Genomic DNA, 26,747 nt, shown 5'->3' with positions numbered 1-26,747 from the left:
ATTTTTGTGCACCGGGCCTCTAGTCTATAATAATAAAAGCATAATATGCTAATTAGACTGGACAGTTGAACGACCTTCTGGATGTCATTCCAGATGTCCGTCCTGATGAAGCCATGGTGGGGGCTGAGGCAGAGGCGGTTAGGGTCGATCAGGCAGGCAGGCGAGTGATTAGGGGTGATCAGTCAGGCAGAAGGGTTAAGGGTGATCAGGCAGGCAGGCAAGTGGTTAGGGGCAATGAGAAGGCAAGGCAGAGTGTTTGGGGCAATCAAACAGGCCAGCAGGTGAGCGGTTAGGAGCCAGCAGTCCTGGATTGCAAGAGGGTGCAGGCCGGACTGAGGGCCCCTCCTCCACCTGTGCATGAATTTCATGCACCAAGCCTCTAGTTAACTATAGTCTCCATGCTGTATGTAGCATCCTCATGACTTATTTATTTTATATCTTGAAATTTGTACCTTTTCAATCCCATTACCCTTTCCCTTACTTCTCCCCATCTTCTACTCTGACAACTATGAATCTGTTCTTTTTATCTATGAGCTCCATTTTCACTCGTTTTGTTTTGTTTTGTTTTAGATTTTACTAGTACATATATTGAGATTCTCATTATTCTTCTTTGAGGTCTCACAGCATCAATTTTTCCCTCCAACAGATTTTCAGTTAGCAATTCAGAATGTAAGAACTAAAGCAGTTTGAATCCAATTATAACACTTTATTGATTAAGCTGAATATGTAATTCAGGGATAAATATAACAGTACTATATGTGTGTGCGTATAGCGTACATGTACCTTCATGTTACATGAACAGGCATTTTAACTTAATGTGTGAGGTTCAGAGTCAGACTCAACTGTGCACCAATCCTGGCGACGATTATAAACTTCTCTCAGTGTCAGATTTATAATCTGAACAGATTTATAAAACTGATCAAGAATCCCTATCTCACAGTGATATTGTATGGATTAAATGAAATAATATATACAGTTCTGGTAAAGGTGAGGCCACTCGTTAAATGAAATCTTTACTAAAATAATTATTTCTTTTTTAAAGGAGTCACATCATTGTGTAGTTAACTTAAAATTGAACTGCATGCTTGGCAAAAGAAGAAGAAAGAAAAGGAAGTGGAAAAATATGTAAATAGTAATAAAGATTGTTTTACATAATAATCTTTAATATATAGAGCATATTTCTATGTTCATTAGATATACCTATTCCTCCATATTATTGTATACACAAAAGCTCAAATACTGTGCTTCATAGGTGCTATCTCAGATTGTCAAGCACAGTTCTCACTCATTGACTTAAGTGCTGGCTTCAGAAATTAACCTGCCTTTGACAAGCCACTCTTTGACTGTTATCAAAATATCAGACTGTCATTGTTTCCCAGGTCTCTTTGAGCATTCTGCTCTACTGTATATAATAAAAGCCTAAGTGACATTACAGCAAAATGTCACTGGTCACTATGATGCGCACTGACCACCAGGGGGCAGATGCTTAACACAGGAGCTACCCCCTGGTGGTCAGTGTGCTCCCACACGCAGAGCGCCGCTCTGCCAGAAGCTGGGCTCACGGCTGGCGAGCGCAGCGACAGTGGCAGGAGCCTCTCCTGCCTCCGCAGCAGTGCTAAGGAGTAGCAAGCTGAGTAGTAAGGAGCAGCGAGCAGGTGGGCGGTAAGGAGCAAGGGGTCCCAGACTGCGAGTGGGATGTCCACCTACTAACTTAGGCCCACTCCTTGGGGAGAGCGGGCCTGAGCCAGCAGGTGGACATCCCCTGAGGGGTCCCGGACTGCAAGAGGGTGCAGGCCAGGCTGAGGGATCCCCCCTCCAGTGCACAAATTTTGTGCACCAGGCCTCTAGTTTAGAATAATAAGCACCTCAATAAATGGGAAACAATCCTAGACTTTCCTTATTTGGTTTATACTTTCCTTATTTCTACCTTTTACTGCAGTCTTAAACATCAAAAACTTGGAAAAAACCCTTGGGTTAACATAAGGAATCCAAGTGGAAGAAGTGCTCTCCTTCCATGCTGTGCTTCCATTTCTCCTACCCACCTTAATCTGTGCTGATGGGAGTGTCCTGATCACTCTTGCCCAGGGCCCAGACTGTCCTGGAGAACGGATACATTGAAGTGCTTAATCTGTTTCATTTGTAGAATCCTCCATGTACTTGGCTTGATAAATTTCCATGTTGATTTTATTCACATCAGAAAGGGTTTCAGTTCTAGTTTTGGAGACACAGGATTCTAAACCATAATTTAAGATTAATAAACATTTATGCTCATCAAAGTAGCTTGAGTTTATCCCAAATGGAATCACATATCTGCCCTAATCTGTTAAATAATCATTATTATTTATTTTATCAAGGCACAAGACTCATGATTTGTAAATAAAAAGCACATTGCAAATGGATTTTCTCCTGATCTACTTTTCCCTGCCTTCATTTCCACTTTTAAAATTTTCCACATTGATTTCTAAAACATTCAGTAGAATATTCTCCACCTAGTGCATTCCATAATACACTGTGATGATCAATGAATATTGAAGAGGTACACATCAAAAAGACTGGGTTTGTTTTATTAGTGATTAATGTACTTGACTATTCTGGAAAGGGTAGGCCTCATGGGACCCTGGTATTTTTAAAACTTCTTTAAAACATCAAAAGCATAGGCAATATCTCTAAAATATCAACCACATTGATTCCAGAAATACATTACAGAAGCATTCAAGAGATGTGTGATTAATGATTTAAAATCTTTAGCAAAAGATCTTCCATAATGGGTTTTATTTAGCCAATTCCAGGTCACAGCATTAAAAAATCCTGTTTGTTAAAAGCATTTAATAAAATCAATTGCTTTACAAACTAATAATGAAAATTAAGAACAAAGCAGATCTTCTTGGAATATTATTTTCAGGAGGAATAAGCTATAGCGTAGAAGAAATAACATAGTTAGGCACACAACTCACTTTTTCTTTTTCTTCTAGCAACAAGCATTACATGAAAATTGAACCAAGATCAAAGACAGGCATTTTAGGGAAAATGAAAAATGAGTCAAAGAAGGAAAGACACACCGAAAGAACAATGAAGCATTTCTGTTTTTCTTCTATACTAGGAGGAAGTGAGGAAAGCTGAGGGTGGACATCTGCAATGAGCAGGCCAAGGTCATTGTGGCAGTCCCCTTCCCTGACTGTTCATGCAGTTCAGGTCGATAGGTCAGACCAACAGCTGTAGTTGGTTTCAGGGCAGACCAGCTTCAATTCAGGAATCTCCAAAACCTGGAATTTTTCTCCATTTTTTGTTTTCACTTCACTTGCTATTCCATCAGCACCCTTACTTCACTGGTTTTTGCAGTGTTTTTGACAAGAATCTGATTTTTTCCCTAAAATTATGAATATCTTTTAAATGATGCATTTGATTACTGTGAATTCATTTTTTTTGTAAATAAGTTTGTCCATGTTACTTCTTTCTAGAAAAAGAAAAAGGCTACTAGTTTATTGATATTATTTAATCTTCTTTTCAATCTATGTAAATATCTATTATTAGATACCTCGTGCCCTACTATCTCTACAGATACTTAACTTTATTTATACTTAATGGAATGCATGGTAAGAGTAAAATTATAGGCACAATATGGTGCACAATCATATTTCCAGAAGTATCCTAAAATCTTAACTCAGAAACTTTTATTCCGTGGAGGACTATCTTGAATTTTAGCCAAGGCTCTTTGCCCCTGTAGGTTCTCTCTTACAAATTTATAAGATCAATAGCACCACTGCAAAATTCCTGCTATAAAAAACAACTGCACTCCACTAACTAGACATGAATCTAGTTTAAATCTTTGTTTAAAACATGGGTTAAGGTTGTGTTTTTAAATTTTCTGTGGTGAGACAATAGATTCCCTGTTTCCTCAACACTTCTCTGTGAGCAACAACAGAGTGAGGTAAGCTGTGAAGTTGTTGGTAGAGGCACCACAGCTGCAGCAAGAAATGCCATTGGAGTTAAGTCACAAGGAAGCCTACTCGATTAGCTAACTGAGATTTCCTACGGGTAGAGTAAACTTTTCTTCATCTTCAGTAGTCACTGGAAAAGTGACCCACTTCTGATTAGAACAGCAGTTCTCAACCTGTGGGTCGCGACCCCTTAGGGGGTCGAACGACCCTTTCACAGGGGTTGCCTAAGACCATCGGAAAACACATATATAATTACATATTGTTTTTGTGATTAATCACTATGCTTTAATTATGTTCAATTTGTAACAATGAAAATGCATCCTGTATATCAGATATTTACATTATGATTCATAACAGTAGCAAAATTACAGTTATGAAGTAGCAATGAAAATAATTTTATGGTTGGGGGTCACCACAACATGAGGAATTGTATTAAATGGTCGTGGCATTAGGAATGTTGAGAACCACTGGATTAGAAGCTCTCAGTCCTATAGGTTCACCCATCAATGTGACGATGGCATTGTATTCATTCCTACTTTCTCTTTCTGCTTCAGCTTCGTGGAGAGGTGGGGAAAGAATAGAAAGAACAGCATCCATTTCTGAAAAAAGTGTGGAACTTTGTTACTTCCAAAACCTCAGGTTGTCTAAATAGGCTAAAATCAGCCATTCTCTTCTCCAAGTAATTGACAATAAGAACAAGGCACCATAACTATGCTGTTACAATCAAGAGGGAGATTTGTTCTGTTTTCTATTTTACTGGTAAAGGACACATTTAATATACTGTGTCTTTCCACTGGGTTAACCTGGGTTATGACTAATCCTAGAAACCTGATTTCATGGATTAATCCTACATATTTTTACTATTAATCAATGCTTAAGTTTACTTATTTTGCTGTAGGGAGAGAAAATTGTGAGAATTAGAGATGAATAACAGATGATCACAGAGAGCGCAAATTTGGTCTAAGATAAAAGTTCTCTGCGGGCCAGAAGGAATTTCTTAAATGCATGTCCGAATGAGGCAGTGCTGCCAACACCCCGGTGGAGAAGCTGAGGTCATCATCAGATTTGAAATAAAGTGGATAGAAAACTGTTTTGGCAATGCAGACAAGTAAGTGGCATTGTGTGAGTGATGGTGCTGTTGGTAAAACATGTCTCCTGATACCCTACATAACAAACAAATTTCCATCTGAGTGTGTACCCACTGTTTTTGACAACTATGCAGTCACAGTTATGATTGGTGGAGAGCCATACTCTTGGACTTTTTGATACTGCAGGGCAAGAGGAGTATGACAAATTATGACCGCAGAGTTATCCACAGTTTTCTTTCTAGCCTGTTTTTCAGTGGTCTCTCCATCCTCATGTGAAAACGTGAAAGAAAAATGGGTGCCTGGGATAACTCGCCACTGTCTAAAGACCCCTTTCTTGCTTGTTGGGACCCAAATTGCTCTCATAGATGACCCCTCTACTATTGAGAAACTTGCAAGAACAAATAGAAACCTATCACTCCAGCGTATGCTGAAAAGCCAACCGGTGGCCTGAAGGCCATCAGTTATGTGGAGTGTTCTGCACTCACACAGAGAGGCCTAGAGAATGTATTTCACGAAGCAATACTGATTTCCCTGGAGCCTTCAGAACCAAAGAAGAGCCACAGGTGTGTGCTGCTATGAACATCTCTCCGGAGCCCTTTCTGCAAGGCTGGTATCAGCATGTACTAAAAACAGTGTTTAAATCAAACTAAGGATTAAAAATTAAATTTTGTCTTTGCAATAATATAAAAAAAAATCCATGTCAGAGAATGATGAAGTTTTCCTTCTCAGCTAGTCTCCATTTAACATCTTCTCACCTAGTCTCAGATATTCAAGGATGAAACCACATCGAGCACTTCCTAGGAATGTGGGCACAAGAAATATATTTCACTTGAGGAACAAGCAAGTTAACACTGGAAAATAAAGCAACAATTTAAGCCTTACTGAATCTAGTCCCTAAGTGACTTACTCGATCTTTCCTGGTTATCCTTCTTTTTGATGAATATGAATGTTCAGGAGGTAGTATGCCATCTTGATTTACTCTCACAAAGATCAAGGATAGGTAGTGGTATTGGTGACTCTTGGGATGTTTATTTTATGGCTCTTGGCTCTAGTCTTTTTCTTATATAATTAGTATCTAAGAGAATAGTACACAGAAAAAGTCACAAACATAAAAAAAACAACAACTATGCTCTGCTTATCAAGAACTGTACTTCCCAAAATAATGTTAAGAAATTCTAGTAAGTATACCTTGCAAAAAAAGTTTTGCTCCAGCTCAACCATTTTTCAAATTATTAAACAAGCTAAACAGTTTTTATCCTCTTATAGATTTTGACCAAGGAAAACTTTGTTTCAACAATATAAATGGATAGTCTCTCATACTGTACAGTTTTGAAGTAGTATATGGACATAGAAATCCTGAAGGCACAAAATACCTAAGCCAGAGTATAGCTCTGACTTATGAAACATGAATATGGCACAAGAGCCCTTCCTACTGTATAAGGAAGCATTCCTGTCCAGAGCTGAGTGACTTCTGTAGCTGCAACTTCTGCTGGCTGCCCCCAAGTGCTGAACTATTTCATTCTTTGTAATTTTTTCTTTCCATAACCTTCACTATCCCACTAAATGAAAGTGATACCAGTCATTTTAAAAACTGGGAATTTGCAAGCCTCTAGCATCACATTTGTATGCCGCACTTTGGGAATTCACAGAGTAAAGTCACTTAACATCCCCATGATAAAAATTAAACTTAGATCTCACTGGAGAGATTGACTGTCTTAGATGTTTATCTTCTCCTCCCAACCAACATGTTATCAGTGCCATTCTCCTAACAGTTGTTAGGGGGCTCTGCGGAGTGAGGGGGAGCAAAAAGGGGGATGCTGACATAATCCTCTACAACATTAACATTTAATATTACAGTTAAGATGTGATAAACGCCTTTTATCACAACGCCTTTTTCTTTACTTCAGTTTCATTGTAAAGTAGTGATAATAATACATGTCTCATGGGGTTTCTTGAGGATTAAAAAAAATGTGTATCACCAGAAAAAAACCACACATTTATGGTTAATTAATCTATAAGGAAGGAGGCAAGACTATACAATAGAAAAAAAAGCCTCTTGAATAAAAGTTCTTGGGAAAACTGGACAGCCACATGCAAATTAATGAAACCAGGCCACTGTCTTACACTATACACAAATATTAACTCAAAATGGGTTAAAGTCTTGAACATAAGATTTGAAACCATAAAATTCCAAGAAGAAAGCATAAGCTTAAGTAAGCTCCCTGGCATCAGTCTTGCCAATGATTTTTTGGATCTGATTCCAAAAGCAAAGGCAACAAAAGTAAAAATAAACAAATGGGATTCAATCAAACTTAAAAATCTTCTGCAAAGCAGAGGAAATTATCAACAGAATGAAGAGGCAACCTACTGAATAAGATAAAAATATTTGGAAGTCATATATCCAATAGGGGGTTAATACCCAAAATATATAAAGAACTCATACAACTCAATTACAAAAAAACAATCCAATTAAAAGATGAATAGAGTACCTGAATAGACATTTTTCTAAAGAAGACCTGTAGATGGCCAATAAGAATAAGAAAAGATGTTTAACATCAATAATCATAAGGGAAATGTAAATTAAAACCACAATGAAATATCACTTCATACCTGTTATAATGGCTATCATCAAAAAGACAAGAAAAATAATAAGTGATGGTAAGGATGTGAAGAAAAGGGAACTCTTGTGCACTGTTGGAAATTGTGTAAAATTTACAATTTACACAATTGTAAATTGGTGCAGTCGCTATGGAAAACAGTATAGCGTTTCTTCAAGAAGAAACAAAAAAATAAATTACAAAATGATCCAGCAATTCCACTTCAGGTGTTTATGCAAAGAAATTGAAAACACCAATTCAAAGAGATATATGCACCCAGATGTTCATTGCAGCATTATTTACAATAGCCAAGATATGGAAACAACCTAAGGGCTTATTGATGACTGAATGGATAAAGAAGATGTGGAATATAATGGAATATTACTCAGCCATAAAAAATGGAATCTTGCCATTTGTAACAACATGGATGAACCTTGAATACATTATGCTAAGTGAAATAAGACAAAGACAAATACAACGATTTCATGTATTTGTAAAATCAAAAACAAACAAAAACATAAAAAAACAAACTCATAGATATAGAGAACAGATTGGTGGTTGCTAGAGGTGGAGGCAGGGGCATGAAATCTGTGAAGGGAATCAAAAGGTCTACACTTACAGTTATAAAATAAATAAGTCATGGAGATATAATGTACAGCACACTAGCTATAGTTAGCAACATGGCACTGTTATTTGAAAAGTAACATTTTAAAGTTACTAAGAGAGTAAATCTTAAAAATTCTTATTACAATAAAAAAAAATTTGTAACTGTGTATGGTGACAAATTGTAGCTAGACATGCTGTGGTGATCATTTTGCAATGTATACAAGTATTAAATCACTATCTTGAGCACCAGAAACTAATATAGCGTTATATGTGAACTGCCCCTCTAATTGATTAATTTAATTAATTACTAAGAACTGTATTACATTAATTTAAAATTTTTACATAGTAAGGACAGATACAGAGAAAAGGTATAGTTCTATATTTGTTTTTCGCCCTCCACGTTTCCCCAGTGAAGGTGTATTAAATTTGAGGCAATTAGATAAATAAAACTAAGAATACTTACCACTGTCACCCCCTAACCCCCAAAAAAGAAATGTGCATCAAGCACAATGACTGGAACAGAGTCTACTCATAAATGTATTTTTCACCCTTCTACCCTATACACACACACATTTCCCTTTTTCCAGCTGGCCCCTTGTAACTGGCATAGAAGTGTATAAAAATTAATCATGTCAAGTGCTTTTATAAAATTTCTTAAAGCCAACTATCAACTGAAAATAAATATTTGTTAAGTGTAGTACATCCCCCCTGAATATTTACTTACTAAACATATTTCTGGGAGGAAATAATGTGAGTTTTTGGCATAGATATACTAAATATAAAATCCTTTAATAACTTTTAATTAACATTAGACAAATAAAATTCTTATAATGATTACAAATGTCCAGCCCTGAAAATTAGGTAATTCATGTGGCTCTTTAATTCTGCCACCATATTTAAATACTTTTCATGGCAGCCGTGTAGCCTGGAGCTTCAGACAGTTGTGTTTTAATCCTTCCTCTATGCTTTTATCTAACAGCTTCACCAAACTATAGATCTTGTCTACTTGAATGACACACTAATATAATGGAATAATAATATCAAATAAAGATAAAATTAGATCATTGGTAAGCTTATTCATCTTAAATTCCAAGCAAGAGCATCAGATTTTCACAACTTGATAAAGAAGCCTACTCATGGTCAAGTCCAGTTAGTCTCAACCTTGGTAGTGATAGAAGGAGGCTCAGCAACCTCAGAGCAGGGAGTATGGTTTATAAATTGCTCAGACTCATCAGAAATGATCCACTACAGATAAGACTATGAAGAGCTTTGTTCATCATGCTAAGTAGTTCGGACCTTATTTTGAAGGCAATGACGAATGACAATAAATGGAAAGCAAGTAGGTAAAATAGGCATAATTATTTTTTTAGGAAGAAAACTTTACATTCAATGTGAATGGTCAAAGTGGTGACACTCTGGAGAACAAAGTATTGGGGATAAAACCAGCCAGGCAGCTGTAGATCAGGTAAAACATGGTGATACTTAACCTGCAGCGGCAAGAGCAAAGAACAGCAAAATTAAGAAGCTTACATATTGGAACTCAACAGCCACCTACCATCTCTTAGTCATCATAAATAGACTAGAGGCCCAGCGCACAAAATCGTGCATGGGTAGGGTCCCTAGGCCTAGCCTGCAATCAGGGCCATCTTCTGCCCGCTCACCAGTCCCCAGTCCCACCCCACCACCGCTCACCCTGCTTCCCCATGGTTCCCTGTTGGCCATCCAGCAATCGAAGCCTGTGGGCTGGGGGAGAGACCAAGAGGTTGTCAATGCACTTCATAACTACTGGTTGATCAGTTGTTCCAGTCATTATGCCGTTATGGTTGCTGGCCTTTTATTATATAGGACGTGTCAGGTAAGTGGAGGTTGAACCACAGACTTTTTCTCAGGTGGTATTGGTCATTACAAATTTAACAATGACTGTCTTACCTGCTTGCAAAATTTACTCAGAATTACAATTGAAATGTTGAATTTCAGGGCATGGTAACAATCTTGTAAATGATTACTGGTAATGCTTATGAGAGTTGAATTCCAAGAGCAATGTTGTAATATAATGGTAGATCATCTTTCATTCTTGAAATATGCAGACATTTTTCTTCTGAAGCTAAAGACAGTAAAATCATTCTTTCTCCATCATGCTTACTCCCCACAAATCAGGATTATGGAAAGTTTCTAAATACACATACAGGTGAGTGACAGCAATGTCAGCCTCTAGGCTAAGTGGTTGATGTTACTTCATTAGGCCAGAGTGAATTGCTGTCTCAATTCTGCATTGAATCACAAGCCATGATAAGTTCTCCTGATACATAAAGGCAAGCTGGTCCAAAATATATTTCTATTTTAGATGAACATAAGCTGCAGTGGGCTTAAATAAGTATAGCACCAACAATCTTATGTTCACAGGCATGGAGGATGGGCTAACATGTTTAGGGAAACATCTTTAGAGGCTAACATCTTTAGAGACAAAGGCCAGTTGTTACCACTTTCTTATAGCACAAAACCACAGCCACCACATAAATCCAAGCTCCTTTACACTCAAGGCCTCTGCACATGGGGTTCTTGATCATCACAAGTTTCTGATTATTACACTTAGTTATGGCTGGGAGGTGCGTACCACAAATCAAAAGAGAATAAGCTAAGGAGCCATAGATCAATCTGAAGAATTCAATCTCTTGGGAAATGCCATTATTTCTTGAGGCATCATTAAAAGCGTCACTAATGGACGATTTTAATATCTGCCTAACCATAACTTGGAAAGCAGATCCCTACGCAGTGCTTCTAATTTTAGATCCTCTCATTCTTAGTATATTTTTGAACTCTGTTTTGCATTTTCCTCTGAGACTTGCTGTGAGGAAACCTTTAATCTTATAAAACCAAAATCATAAAGTGATGACAAATTGTCATAATCTTCAGGAGACTATATCCTGTTGCTGTTTTCAACTCTTCTAATAATTCAAGTTTTATAAATTAGTGTATTTGGCACTGAGATTTCACAATGATGTATTTAAAGTGACTACGTAAAACATTTCTTATCTGTGTTTATGCTTGCTTTTGTTAGTCTCCCAGTAACCAATGATATATGACTCCTAAAAGGGAGAGGAACTTTCCTGGGTAGAATTGTATTTTTAAAAAGCACAGCCTGGGCTTTTGCTCCTGTAGTTTTTTTTTTCCCCTTACCTTACAAATGCCATTTATTTGGACTTGCGTAAAAGACCTTTTATTTTTAATGTCCATAGAATGATATTTTGTGTTCAAGCATTTTTATTTAGTTTTGGCCCACTTATTCTCTACTTTTATTCTAATTGTTTTTAATAAAGTCCACACTAGTAATTCACTAGTCCCAAAAGTATTAGTATTATATTTTCTTTGGAAATTGAGAAAGTTTCAGTACCCCTCAGGAAAGCCAACAACTGACTAAAGATTTATTTTATTAGAGTAGAAAATTATTTTAAGACCAACTGGACTCAAACAAAAGTGGAAAATGAAGACATCAACTAAAATTATAAACATTGGAAGTGTAGGAAGGAAAATGTAAAGTTTATCCAAATAGCTTTATACTTTTTTGTGCCGATCCAGCTCAGCCAAGGGTTCTGCAAGCCTGAGGGAGGAAAGTGAAGGATGAAGAAAAGACAGACAAAGAGAATAAGCTGGGTCTAGGGTGGATCTTCTTGTGCCTGGCTGAGACCACAGAGAGAGATCCAGGGGCAAGCTAAGCCTTTATTTTATAGTCAGAGCTAAACAAGGTAGTGGTCACCATAGTTACAGTGTTCTTGTGAGTTTCACTTGTTTTGGCACCACTTGCTGCATCTCCCTCAGCCCATTAGCTTCCCAGATAAGATCTAGAGAGCCTCATAAGGTCAAGCCTAATTATGCTAAGAGGACTGTGCCCTCTAAGCTGGGACTTATTTGTGACTTTGCCAACAGGTCAGTCCCAGGCTTAACCCTATAGCCGCTCCCTACACTTTTTCTTTTTTTTCAAGGAAAGGGGTCTTTTGGTTATAATTACAAAATGTAAGTAATATTTTCAGACTACTATTGGAATTTTGCCTGCTCACATGACAACAAAAATCCTTTTGACACTAGTAAGAGATTTGCAACCAGTTAAACTGTGGCCTCACTTATGTCTGCTTTGTCTTTTTGTATATGATTTTCACTGTCAATCTGTATCATCCCATGTTCATTCATCCCCTTTCTGCAAGGCTCTTACATTTTTCAGGACCAATTTGCTTGGGATTTGGTGTGTGGGGGGGGGGAGGGTTGGTTAGGAGGGTGAGGGAGTATTTAGAAAAAAATAAGTTGCCAGTACTTTAATAGTGATACAATCCTGTATTATCAAAAAGCTTTATGGTTCTTTGTATGTTTCATATTATGCCATCTGTGGCTGGTCAGCCTAATTAAGTAGGCCAGTGTTTCTCAAAGTGTGTTCCTCAGACCAGCATTGCTTGAGACCTTCCTCTGGAGCCTCAATAGAAATGTAAATTATCTGGGCCTACCCAGGACCAACTGAATCAGTCACTGGGTTGGGGCCCTACAATCTGACTTAGCAAGCCTTCCGTAAAAGTGTTGCATGCTGATGTTTAAGAACCGCTGGATAACAAACCTGAACAGGCTCAATCCTTGTATAGGCCAGTTACTGTAACTTTACCTTAATGGCACTGTCTGTACTCTTCCTGTGGGCTAAATTGTGCCTTTCCAAAGTGCTTATGTTTAAGTCATAACCCCCAGTTTCTCAGAAAGTGACTGAATTTAGAGATAGGATTATTAAAGAGGTAACTGAGGTTAAATGAGGTCACTAGAGTGGCTTTAATCCAATATGACTAGTGTCCTTGTTTAAAGAGGAAATTGGATACAGACAAAAGGCCATGTGAAGATAAAGGGAAAATACAGCCATCTATTATACAAGGAGATAGGCCTCAGAAAAAAATCAACCCTCCTGACACCTTGATCTCAGACTTCTAACCTCCAGAATTGTGAGGAAATAAACCGCTGTTGTTTAAGCCACTCAGTCTGCACTACTCTGCTATAGCAGCCCTGGCAAATTAATACACCTTCTAATTAATTCACTTAACAATCTGGAAACTGTTGTTGGTCACAGAAGGCATATAGGAAAAAAGAAAAAAAAAAGCATAACATAACAGTACTTTCTTTACTAGAAACAATTGATTTGACATACGAGTAATTTGAGTTACAAGCTCCGTCATGGAACGAATTAAACTCGTAAGTCAAGGCCCCACTGCATGTTCTTTACTAGAAACGTAATTCAAAGGCCATGTCCTGATGATACCGATGTGATAAACTTGTTATGAATAACTGGAAAGGAGCAAAGGGAAGGGCAAATATTAGCGGCATGCCCAGTGAAGTCTGGGTGATGTAGGAAAGGAACTTGCCTCTCAGTCACACCAGGTAACAGGTCATGGGCCAGAGTAGGCGTGGCCACTGAAAGCACAGAAATATTTGGGATACTTAAGCTCCTAAATAAAGGAGTCCCCTCTCTTGCCTTGTGGTCCATGCGGGACTCTTAGGACTCTTGTTGCAGGGGGTGTGCTCTCTTGGCTCCCCTGCATTTGTGCACGTGGCCTACAGCCATGTGGGCCCGACACACGATGGACTGATGGACTATAACTAGCCTGAGGCTACACCAGACCCAGCTCCGCCATGGAATGGGAACTGGACACTGGCTTTGCTTCTTGCTCTGCTGAGTCCCCTGCTGCACCTCTTCTAGGAGTGAATTAAGGGCAATGGGACTTTAGAACCGAGGGATGTAATTCCACGCATACAAAGCTTTCTACCCCCTCTCATCCTCCCGTGGGGGCCTCCAGAAATGCTTATTCCAGCGGCAAACAGTGTTTTTAAACAAGAAATAAAACAATGAATTCATAAAAGATTAATTTTGTGCCCAAGTAAAAATTCTTGTATGGTGAAAGACCCCTTCAATGCAGAAGAAAATGGTACCCTGAAAGAAAAGTATTTGTAACATATATAAAAAATTAAGTGTGAATAACTACTTTAGACTAAATTGTGCCCCCCCCAATGTATATGTTTAAGGTATAAGGATGTGCATATACTCCACAATGTGATGGTATTGGGAAACGGGACATTTGGGAGGTGATTAGGTTTAGATAAGGTCATGAGGACAGGGTCTTCATGATGGAATCAGTGCCTTAGAAGAAGAAACAACTCTCTCTCACTCCCTGCAACATAAAAATACAGCAAGAAGATGGCTAGGAAGAGGGCTCTCACCAAGTACCTAATCTTAGACCTAGCCTCCGGAAATGTAAGAAATAAAGTTTTGTTATTTACTAGTAAGCCACCTAGTCTATGGTATTTTGCTATAGCAGCCCAAGCTAAATGTAATATTGTGATTCATCAGTCATATATATTGGGTCATTAAGATGGCCAAAATATATTTCTCATATATATTTGGTCTTCTTCCAAAATTCCTGACTCACAGGTTCCAAATTCCTTGGGCTTTCATAAGTGTTGAGAGTTATAACGGTATCTTTTGCTAATGGAGCAACCATTGGTATTAGAGGGTTGGAACTTTCAGTCTCACCCCCACATCTCCAGGGTGGGGAGAGTAGCCAGAGATGGAGTTCAATCACTGGTGATCGATAATTTAATCAACTATGCCTAGGTAATGAAACCTCCATAAAAACCCAGAAGGATGGGGTTCAGAGAACCTCGGGGTTGATAGACACATGCAGGTGCATGGAGTGGTGAGCCCAGAGAGAAGGGAAGAGAAGCTCTGCAACCCCTTCCTATGTACCTTGCCTTTTGCATCTCCTCCATCTGGTGGTTACTGAGTTATATCCTTTTACAATAAACCAGCAACCTTGTTCTGCAAGTTTTTCCAGCAAATTAATTGAATATAAGGAGGGAGTTGTGGGAACTTCAGATTTATAGCCAGAAGTACAGATAACAACCTGGACTTTCGATTGGCATTCTGAGTTGGGGGATCATTGGAACCTCCAATCTATAGCCAGTTAGTCAGAAGTACAAGTAAGAGCGTGGGTTTGCAGCTGGCATCTGAAAAGCAGGGAGACCAGGGAGAAGAAACAGTCCCTGAAGACTGGACACTTAACCTATGGAATCTGATGCAGGGTGTCCAAGAATTGTTTATTGGTATAGGGGGACCCCCTCTCCCCTACACACACACACACACACACACACACACACACACACACGCTGGAATTGGTTCCAGGAACCCGAAAGACTGAGATAATATCCTTAATATGCCCAGTATTCCCGTAAGTCAGTAAAAAAAAAATTAACATATTAAGAATGGATAAAGGTCAGGAACAGGAAATATGCAGAAGAAGGGCAAATGACTAACAAAAGTATGAAAAGAAGCTCAACTTCATTAGCAATGTGAAATACAAGTAACATAACAACAAATGACGTAAATATGATTTATTTTTTCCAATCAGATCAGTGACAATGAAAAGATTACTGAAATACACAGTGGGTGATGTCAGGAATAGGGCGTTTTCTCTTAGAAGAGAATGGGAGCGCACATTGCACAATTTAGCAGCACATATCAACAATGAAAATGAGCATACCTTAACTCCTCCCTCCCCCTCCAATTCCACAAAACACATACATGAAAAGACGATGTAAGGACGTTCATCTTGTTCATCTTGAAATGGCATTCTTTGGGAACAAATACCATTATTTGAAAGCAGCAAGTAACTAGAAACCAAAGCAACTCTCCTTCAAAGAAAGTTGTTCAAGTATGTAATACTATTCAGCTGTTGAAAAGGATATTCTGTATGAATTGACAGGAACTAAAAACGTGCAGAACACAACAGCACATCTAGTATGATCTTTTTTTTTAAACTAAAATTATATTGGTGTGTAGTAGTGTGTAGTATTGCCTCATTTAATGTGGGAAAGTTCACATGATGACAACAGAGTATTTTTTCAAGTTTTATTGAATGTTTTGGGTAACACTGGAGGTATTTTGTTAATTTGGATTTTACCAATCAAATACTGAAATTAATTCAAATTAAATTAAATATGAAACACGAAGACTGAATGTATATCCTTTTATAAGTAGAAATGTAAAATATACTCCAAATCCAAAATGTATTTCCCTTAGATTTCAATAATTCTGCCTTCAGTTTTTTGAGAATAAGATGTATGCCAAATGGTATTTTCACTATTCTTTCATAAACTATCTAGATTAACTAAATAATATACTTTAGCAAATATGAGATTGCTTGATAACATCAAGATCTTCAGACTACATTCTCATAATTGCATGTCATATCTTTTTCGTATTACTTTTAGTTGCTATTCTTGCAGAAATTCAATATGACATGCAGAAATTCTTTGCAGTAACTCTCTGTGGAAACTTTAAGCAGAACACTTGATACATAAACTTCAGCTCCAGAGGAGAATAAGAGGGGGAAAGTAGTTTAATCTTGTTCTGGTGCTCTTAAAGTCCTCAGGTTTTCTGACAGTTTACTTGACTTCAATGGCATGGGGTATATCAAGGTACACATATTTCTATCACAAGGAAACTGAAAGTGCAAAGACAAAACTATATTTCAAACATCTTTATTTATTAGAAAGGCAACAATTTCAGACAATACTGCAACTAGGCAATGCATGGGCATTATATAGGAATGTTTCACTTCTCTCTCATTTTTAAGAACCAAGTTGTTCACTCTTTATTTTATAGTGGTTTTTATCATCTAAAATGTCTATTAATTGCAAACAGCATAGAAGGCATGTACGTAGCATTCATTCTGCCTTTTCTTTATAGACTAGAGGCCCAGTGCACAAAATTAGTGCACAGGGGGTCCCCTCAGTCCAGCCTGCACCATCTCCAATCAGGACCCCTTAGGATCGGGCCTAAACCGGCAGTCAGACATCCCTCTCACAATTCAGGACCACTGGCTCCTAACTGCTCACCTGCCTGCCTGCCTAATTGCCTCTAACTGCCCCCCCCCCCAGCCGGCCTGGTCACCTCCAACTGTCCCCCCTGCCGGCCTGGTCATCCCACACAGCCTGCTTTTCAGTCATTTGGTCACCCCTCACTGCCCCCCCCCCACTGTCAGCCTGGTTGCCCCACGCAGCCCACTGCTCAGTTGTTTGGTCATCCCACACTAACCCTCCTGCCGGCCTGGTAGCCCCACGCAGCCTGTTCAGTTGTCCATTCAGTTGTTTCGGTTGCGACAGTCGCTTGGGCTTTTATATAGATAGATTGCAAGATACTTAAGAGGAATGAGTCCTAAAGGTTTTCATCCAATGATGCTCCTAAATAATAAAAAATTTTAAAAAGACAAACACATGTGGTTCCAGTTTGAACTATATTAGGAAGGCATGAATGGAAAAAAAATTTTACCTAACAGAAATCAGTGCTGTCCACCAATTATTTTCAGCTCTTCTCCTGGGCATGTCATATTGCATTTCTCTGTCCCCCTTGAAGTGGGTAGGGCCATATCACTTGCTTTGGCTAGAGAAGTGTGAGCAAAAGTAATATGCATTCCCTCCAGGTGGAAGCTCTATGAGCCAGGGCATGATACACCATGCTGCCTTGTCCCCTGTAGCATGGCAAACAGCTACCTATACTGTGGCAGCTGCTTTGTCTCCTGAGGTCTCTGAGGGATTACAATGAGCAGAGTTCCCATAGGTAAGATACAAACATGTGTGGATTTATGGTACTGAGACTTTGGGGGTGTTATCACAAATATATCTTAGCTATCCTGATACTTCTAGGTCACTGTGTTATGGAAATGACCAGATTCCCATTATAAGTATGACCTACCTAAGTCAGGTGAGATAGGAAAAAGAAAGATGATATCACAGAGGGGTGGGCAGAAGATGGATAGCTAAAGATAATAACGGAAAACAAGTTTAATTTCTTTCCATCTCATAGCACAGTGATTTTCAACCAGTGTGCCACAAGAATTCTGAAAACATGTAATCCTGACTATTTAGTCAGGGGCACTGACCTCTTAGGAAAAAAAAAAAGTGACAAGTGCCAACACAATAGCTGTCCAGTGTGAATGAATCAAAATTATTCCTATTTTTTGTCACATAGGCAAAAAAAATTAGTTTTTGGTGTGCCACAGAATTTTAGTAATTAGTTTATGTGTGCCATGAGATGAAAATGGTTGAAAATCACTGGCATAGCAAAAAAAAATGGGAGTTTAGTTTCAAGAGTTCCAACTTTTATATGACTTTCCTAAAAAATAACCACTCCTGATAAATACCAGTCCAAGTTTATTATAAAATCATTTGTTTGAAGTTTTAAACTGGTCAACACATGAAAATGATGAGTGGCACACTAATGCAAGCCACAAAATATGCATATCAGTAGCTACTCCCTTACACAATCCAACAAGTCTGAAGAGCACAAAGTACATTTATTCACATAAGACATTCATCTAAGTTATGTCAGTAACAAGTTGAAGTCCAACATTATTTACTAGGTGGTAAAATATTCTGACACCCAGATGAAGAAGTACATTTACATTCTATGTATTTGACCTTAGGCAGTTTATTAATTTGGAGCAATGATGACGATACAGGTGAATGTAGCGAGCAAGTTTTACAGAAAGTTCACTCTATGTATTAAACAAGTGGTCTTACTTGGATTCTAAGATTAGACACACAACTAAGGCATGTTTTTCTTTTTAAGTCTGAAAATGGGCAAACAAGAGCATTTGTTACATAGATGTGTGTGTGTGTGTGTGTGTGTGTGTGTGTGTGTGTGAACTTTAAAGTATCTCCCACTTTTGCAATACAGATAAGTAGAAGCAAGTTTCTGCCTTTAGAAAAAAAATTAAAAATCATATTTCTATCACCGAGTTATATCCACCAGTAAAAAGTCTGGTGTTGGGGACACATCCATGGCTAATTATGAGTCAGCATTATCTGGCTCTGTATTCATAATTATAAAAACCCATTTTCTATTGGATTCTTTTTCTTTCTTTGGTCTTATTTTTTTAAGACTTCATTAACCTCAGGAAAAGTTTGGCACTTTCAAGTCATTTGCCCATAATAATATAATTCCCCAGAAATAAGATGACAAATAGTATAAGTTGCTTAGATACTACTTTACTCAATGACAAGGGAAATTCAGTTACGCTGGTCTAATTATGAATTTTAAAACAGGGCTTGAAAAGTCAAAATTGGTAAACTGGTTGAACATTATTTGTACTATTTATGTCTAGTAATCTGAACAAATATGCTTCTACTTTGAACATTTATATGAAAGTTAGTGAATGCTCCACTCTATTATTCATAATACAATAAATTACTAACTACACTGAAATATGCATAATAACAGGAATAAAATTCTGAAGTCAGATATGCACATGGTTGTATTCACTTCATTTCCTTGGGTGGAAGCCTAAAACAATGTAAACGCATTTTCTTTTACTAAACTTATTTCCAATTTTTGGTGTCTATTTCTTGGATTTAGCATCATCATAAAACACTTTAGTTGTCCTGAACCTGTGCTCAAATAATATAGATAATCCTTCCAAGATATGCACAGAGTGAGTCCCCTGTCACTTCCCAAACCTTGCATGTTCATGCATTTCCACATATGGTCATGTCCTAGTATCTTCTCCATAGAGATACACAGTGGCCAGGGTGGCATCACAGTAATAGAACAACAATTATGCCATGCGATTAGAAGAAGTCTCAAGGAAAAGAGGACTGGAACTCTGAATGAGTTTCTCCCTCACACCTCTCCCAGGTCGCTGCAGCCTCCTACCCAGCATAAGGAAGAAGAATGGAGCTTTGGTTCCCTGTGCCTCGGTTCACAGGACACCCACGCTCTTAAGCAGCTGTAAGAAATAGATATCATCTCTGAACCATCTCAAAGTTCTGGGCTTTAAGTCCTCTTGAAACACAAGAGAACATTTGTATAATATAACAGCAATCATAAATTGCAATGGCTTTTTTAAAGCATATACACTGGAGATACATATACATACACAAATATATGCACATATATCTCACAATAAACATGTCATTGTCAATTTAAATTAAAAATGTACAAAATCTTTGCAATTCCATGCTTATTTCATACCAAGAATTCTTGTGATTTAATTAGCCAAGTATTTATTGAGCATCTACTGTGTGCTCTATAAGTGAGAATAAACTAAATTTGTATGATTAATCATTTACTAGTCTTAAATTGAGAATATATGTGTCAGTGTGTATATATGTGTTTCCCTTTAAATTCACTGGAAAAAAATGCTTCCCTTTAAGTCTTCAGTGAGACTATTTGTTTAATTTATTTTAACTTATTCATGAGAATTTTCCAAAATTCACAAAAGTAGACAATAACTTCCAATGTACATTACCAATCAAAAGCAAAAACCTGAGAATGTAATTTAAGTCTAGTTGAACTGCACAAATTTCCTGGAGAATCTGAAATCAGTGTCACAGGAAAGATTAATTTTAAAACATACCCCAGTTAATGAAGACAATGAATTCTTTTACAGTTCTATGATAAAGCAGAACTACCTGCCTATGCTCTGATGGACCCAGGACTTTTTGAAGGATTATTAAAACTCTATGGGTTGAATTATACAAACAAGTGAAGAAAAAGTCTAAAGTATTCATGAGAAATTTGGGGAAAGATTATTACCCCTTGATCTCTTGGTTAACCATTGTAATGAGCTCCAAATGCCTGGCTGATTGCCAATCCTCCCTTTAACACTGGTAGCTCCAGCTTTAGAAGATTCTGTCTTACAGATTTAATGAAGCTGCTTTCAACAGAAATTTTTGATGTCCTTTGGTGTGTATGTGTGTGTGTGTGTGTGTGTGTGTGTGTGTGTGTGTGTGTGTGTGTGTGTGTGTGAGAGAGAGAGAGAGAGAGAGAAGTGGAAAGCAAAAACACACTACCTGTAGATTGTCTTTGTATATTTATATATAGATTGTGCTTCTCTTGTTCTCTGACACAGAAATGATGGCTCAGAATAGAGTGCCTTTGCCAAGCTTCTTTGCACCTACCACTGGGTTGAAGTTCCGTTTGCTTGATCCATGGCAGAGCTTCTCAGGAACTACAATAGTGCAAATCGCCTCCATATGTGCTAAGACAGAGCCTTTGTTTCTCTAAAAATTATTTATTTGCACTAGAATATTTTCAGAGAAAAGGGTGATTATTTGAAAACTAGGCAAATCTACAACTTACCAAGAAAACCACTCGCCTTCATAATAACCAATGCAAGCAGTCACATTTGTCAAATATGACAAAGATAGGCTCATTCTAAACAGGCTCGCAAGACCAGGCAACCTGACAGCCACACCTGGTGTATACAGAGGTCATTATAATAAGCCACGGTGATTCCCATGTGACATGACCATACCTATATTGGCTGAGGTCACAGGATGAGGCCAGATCAAAAATCAAGAGCGCTTCATTTCATGAAGCCTAGTCCATAAGGAAGAGCTACAGAGCAGGGACCCCAAATAGCCATTTCATGGTGCAGGTAGTTTTAAGATGCTCTTAGGCAAACAGGCCAAGTGAATGCTTTAGGACTCAACAGAGTCACTCATTCCAAAAGCAGGAAATAACCCAGGTAAGCCCAAAATTGTTTTCAATTTGACTTCCATGGCATTATTTCATTGTGTTTATCTGCAGTTGACAAAACAAAGTGAAAATGTGCAATTAAACAGTTAATTTTACAAATTTCAAAAGCTGAATCTGACCAAAGTGCCCCCCAAACTACTTGCTGAGGCCGGAATTTTCCAGTTAGGCTTTAAAAAGTTATCCAATTAATTAAAATATTGCCAAAACGTTTCTTAATTTTGTCCCATACCTACACTGACTTGCTGTCCTATTAAACTAGGTGATTGCTGATTTACTTTTTCTGCAACCGGTGACTCAGAAATCGCAGCAACCTTTAAGGAATTTTTAATGGAGCTAAGCTCCCACATATGTAAGCTGATGACATGCACGCCGCAGCAGCGTCGGGCAAGCTTGTAGAGATTCTTAAGGACTGCCTTCCGTAGAAGAATATACACCCACGGATCTAAAATTTGATTCCATGTTGCCATTCGAAGAGCAAAAAGTGTTGTTTCACAGGTCTCCTTCGAATGATTTCCATTTATTCCAATGTTGGCCATCGTCAGCTGCAAAACAAACAAGGGAAATCAGTTGATAGACATTTTCTCAGTCCTACAGTTTTCTTGTGTTTTTTTTTTATGTTTTTTTTATTTTTTTATTTTATTGCTTAAAGTATTACAAAGGGTATTACATATGTGTCCTTTTTTCCCCCCGCCCTTGACAATCCCCTGGCTTCCCCTACCCCCCAGTGTCTTATGTCCATTGGTTATGCTCATATGCATGCATACAAGTCCTTCGGTTGATCTCTACTTGTTTTTATTTTTTTAACTTAACTAGCTGTTACAGGCTATTCATTTCACCTTCCACAATGGGATGTTATTTTACAAAATACTGACAAAAAGAAATGAACAATGGCAGAAACATTGATGCATACATCTGAACCCTTTGAATTGAAATTGACATCAGAACTGCAAAAATGATAACTTATATGGTAAGTCAAATGTACACAAATAGAAAGACCCTAGAGGGCAAACTCTGATACTAGTAACTGGCGGTTCTAAGAATAGTAAGTTCAAAGTCAACACACATTTGTACATTTCAAAGAAAAAAAATGTATTTGTGTAATTAAGCCAAAGTATAGATAAACTATACATAGGAGTTTTAAAAATAAATTTAGAGTATCTGATATTAACTTGTACCCGGCCTATCATATTTTTCTGAAATGTTACTTTTAGAATTTTCTTCTTGGTAACTACAATGATACCAATGTCTTCTATTTCATTTTCCCTTTTCTACATCTCTCATAACCTTAACTTGGCGAAAACATCCCAAAAAATACTATGGAATTTTCTAAGGGCTTTGAGGAAATGAGTTCCCCTCTGTACTACTATTCAGATTTGATGTAGATTTTGGTCTCATGTGTTCATTTTCTGACTGCCTATGATGAAAAAGAGACCATATTGTGGAATAAATTCCATAAACAGTCCCCACTGTATGTTAGATCTGGTCTAATCACTGAGCCCAGCTTTGGCTTCTAACTAAACATCTGCAGAACAAACAATTGTTGGAAAGAATTTGGCTATAAAAACAAATAAATGAACAAAAGGTGAAACTGGAAAATTAAGGGGCGCTTAGACCATTACGCCTCCAGGATAAAGAGAGGATGTAACAAAGTCTAAAACACAAATGAGAAGAAAATCAAGTCTTGGTCTTCTTAATGGACCTCTATCAGAAGGAAATGTCTTAATTGGGCCTGATGATACTAATGGTTGAAGGATAAATGTTCCTTGTCAACACCTTCATTATTTACACAACAAAGTACAAGCTACTCTTTAGCTGGCTCCCTGATTATGCATCTGAAGTGCACCTCTACAGTCAATCTCCCTGCAAATACGCTATGCTCCAACCTCTGTGAAGGCTTCACTTGTCCCAGATGCACCATGCCCTTCTGCGTTTTTCCTTGTGTGACTCTCTTTGTTTTAAACTGCTACCCCCGCTTTTCTGCCTGATGAACTCATGTCCATCCTTCAAACCCCATCGAAAACTAAGCTCACTTCCATGAAATCTCCCCTAGCTTCACGGAGATGAATTAGCAAGTAGCTTTCTCCTTTGGGCTCCTAGAGCGCCCTGTACTTACCCAGTTATAAATAAAGTCCCTGCTATCTGTTAGGTCATTTATGACACTGCAGGATAATTATGCACTTATATGTGTATCTATGAGCATCTCTTCTTCTATATTCATTTCATATATTCAGAACAAAGCTAACACCCGGGGTGTGCACAGTAAGTGTTGGAATGAATACAATTCTATTATTTTATTAATTGAGGCTATTTCTAGAAGTCATTGGAGAAATCTGGTCATCCATCACAATAGTCTAATATTTTGAAGCTTAAAATGTTAATACAACAGTATCCACTAGTAAAGGATTTATAAAGACCATGCAGATGCCGAGGAAAATGGTTCTTTCCCACTGGGTTCATTTCCCAGGAGAATAATGTATCAAACAGCAGGCCTAAAGATTCTGTCTTTAAATAAGATCAAGCATGTTTCAACACAAAAAAAGCACAGTCCCCAGTACCTGGGTCAAGTACAGACTACTGCTCCCTAAGTTAGCCAATAGGATTGAAGAAGTAAACCTATATGGGCCCAGTTTCCTTTATAACAAAGCAGGGCCAAGACCCAATTGGCAGTTGGATTGAGATAATGTCGCTAATATTTTTTCTTTACTCATCAAATATGTATTGATTCTCTGCTCTGTGCTAGTCAATGTGCTAGGCATTAAGGATACAATGGCAGACAAGTAGATACATGCCTGCCCTCATGGAACTTATAATCTATTTGCTAAGTTTGGTCAGGGAGGGTGTTCAAAGATGAATGAATAAATATTTTTCTTGCCTCATAAGTATTAAATGAATGTATTTTCTATTACTGACTAGATATGTTCTTGAGTATCCCAGAGCCCAGTCAAGATGCTGCTCTGCATGTATGGGAACAAAGATGGTCAGTGTAAATTGCATGAAACAGCTGGGCCTGGTTGAGAGATTGGCAAATTTAAAATTGACTGAGTTATGCCCAGCCAGCCGGCCTGGCTCAGTGACTGAGCGTTGACCTATGAACCAGGAGGCCACAGTTTGATTCCATGGTCAGGGCACATGCCCATGTTGCAGGCTCAATTCCTGATCCTGCAGTAGATAGTCAATCAATGATTCTCTCTCATCATTGGTGTTTCATCTCTCTCTCCCCCTTCCTCTCTGAAATCAATAAAATATATTTTTTTAAAATATAAACAAATAAAAATGATTTTTTTAAAAAAGGATAAAATGGCTGAGTTACAAGGCATGCATTTCTCTGACTCTCCTCTCTCCTCTGCAGACATTGAGTCCTCTGCTGAGACAAGCCAAAGTCCAAGCTCTTCTCCAGAACACCAGACAGTGACCTGGCATTTACTCTCATTCTCTCTCCCTCCTTCCACCCCCAGCCCAGCCTGAAAGAGAGGTTGCTCTAGGGCTGCCTGCCTGGCTGGGAGAAGCACCAATCCTTTAGACACCATCAAAGATGTGGGTGGAGTATTTATGTAAAAGAAGGATCATTAGTACATTATTGACAATAGTATATCATTGAAAATTTGGGACAACCTATGTATCCAACAAAAGATAAATTATGGTAATCTCACATAATGAAAAAATATGCAAGCAATAATGTTTGTGATTCAGTATTAAAGTTTTTAAAAGCAAGTTACCAAGCTGCATTGATTGTGTGATTCCAATTTTGAAAAAAAAAAAACACAAAACACCACAAATATGTAATTTTGCGCATGCATAGGAAAAAGACTGAAGTATATGTCAGTGTTTCCATTGGTAAACTCTAGATAGTAGAATGACAGGATTTTTATTTTCTCCTTTGGTTTGTCCTTAATTTATTAATATTTTATATAGATTATGCATTTCATTTGTAATTTGTGCTTTTCCCCCCAAGTAATTTATTGAAATACACTATTGTACTAAAGAATTAGAACTAATGTGAAATATTTATGAATGTCTTTGTGTGTGTGTGTGTGTGTGTGTGTGTGTGTGTGTGTGTGAGGTGCCGCAGAATTGCCTGAAAAATTCAATCCCTGATAAGACTGGCAGAAAGAAGTGAGGGAACTGGGGTAAGAATGAGGAAAACCTGCCATTTCTCCTGGGCTCTGTCAATAGTCACCACACAAGCCTTGAAATCATTCTTCTCTGGCCAGCACACATGACCTTGTATTCTAGAGAGTCATGTGCATATTCTCATCACAGGCACAGCCTTTCCTCTAGTTCCCAAGAGCGACCTGGTACATTGAATTATTATGTGTAATTCTCTGAAAGATCTGTCTTTGGAACTTAGCATGTTACAATTGTTCATCTTTGTTAATGATTAGAACTCTAACTGAGAAGTGGACAGGGCCAAATACTCAAATATTCTATGGAAAAAATCAATTAATTGATGATACTTCTAAGACACTCAAAACTAAGATAAGAAAGAAATACCGAGGTCAAAGAATTGTATGGAAAGAAAAGTTTATGTTCATTGCCAATTGCAAAGAATGAAATAGATAACACTTGCAATAAAATCTACATTCATTTAGGCCATATAATACAATATGTCAATGGTTAAGTTGCAATATGAATGAATCTGCCAGGCTACTTTACTCATAGATAACAGAGCTCATGTTCACTAAAGATTCATTCTGGAAGTTATTCCATCATCCCTTCTCTTACATCTGTATATCTTTTAGTCAGTATGAGGACCCCAGTGACTGCTCATAATGAAAAGCAATGGTAAATCAAGAATTATGCTTCTGTCCCTTTGCGTAGTCATAAAGGTAAACCAATACAGCAGGGAGTCGTTTTTGAGTGTCTACTGTGTCCAGATACCATCTAGAATTCAGCCGTGGGCAAACTACGGCCCGCGGGCCGGATCCGGCCCGTTTGAAATGAATAAAACTAAAAAAAAAAA

The 26,747-nt window shown here is 37.9% G+C and overlaps 1 protein-coding gene and 1 pseudogene across 4 annotated transcripts in view; one reads left to right on the top strand and one right to left on the bottom strand.

Annotated features, from left to right (window-relative positions):
- The first annotated feature begins 5,036 nt into the window (after window positions 1-5,036).
- Window positions 5,037-5,605, top strand: LOC102260120 (annotated as a pseudogene).
- A 12,708-nt stretch (window positions 5,606-18,313) lies between these two features.
- PTGFR (prostaglandin F receptor (FP)) overlaps window positions 18,314-26,747 on the bottom strand; it is a 44,078-nt gene continuing 35,644 nt past the window's right edge. For 3 of the 4 annotated variants that reach the window (XM_005871949.2, XM_005871952.2, XM_005871950.2), the window contains one exon: window positions 22,000-22,329. In XM_005871949.2, the coding sequence (XP_005872011.1) occupies window positions 22,000-22,329 (330 nt within the window). Of the gene's footprint in view, window positions 22,330-26,747 lie in introns of all 4 variants that reach the window. The other variant, XM_005871951.2, reaches the window with a different exon arrangement.

The sequence above is a fragment of the Myotis brandtii genome, unplaced genomic scaffold (genome assembly GCF_000412655.1).
Source record: "Myotis brandtii unplaced genomic scaffold, ASM41265v1 scaffold36, whole genome shotgun sequence".
Taxonomy (NCBI): domain Eukaryota; kingdom Metazoa; phylum Chordata; class Mammalia; order Chiroptera; family Vespertilionidae; genus Myotis; species Myotis brandtii.
This window is presented reverse-complemented; position numbering and strand designations above follow the sequence as displayed.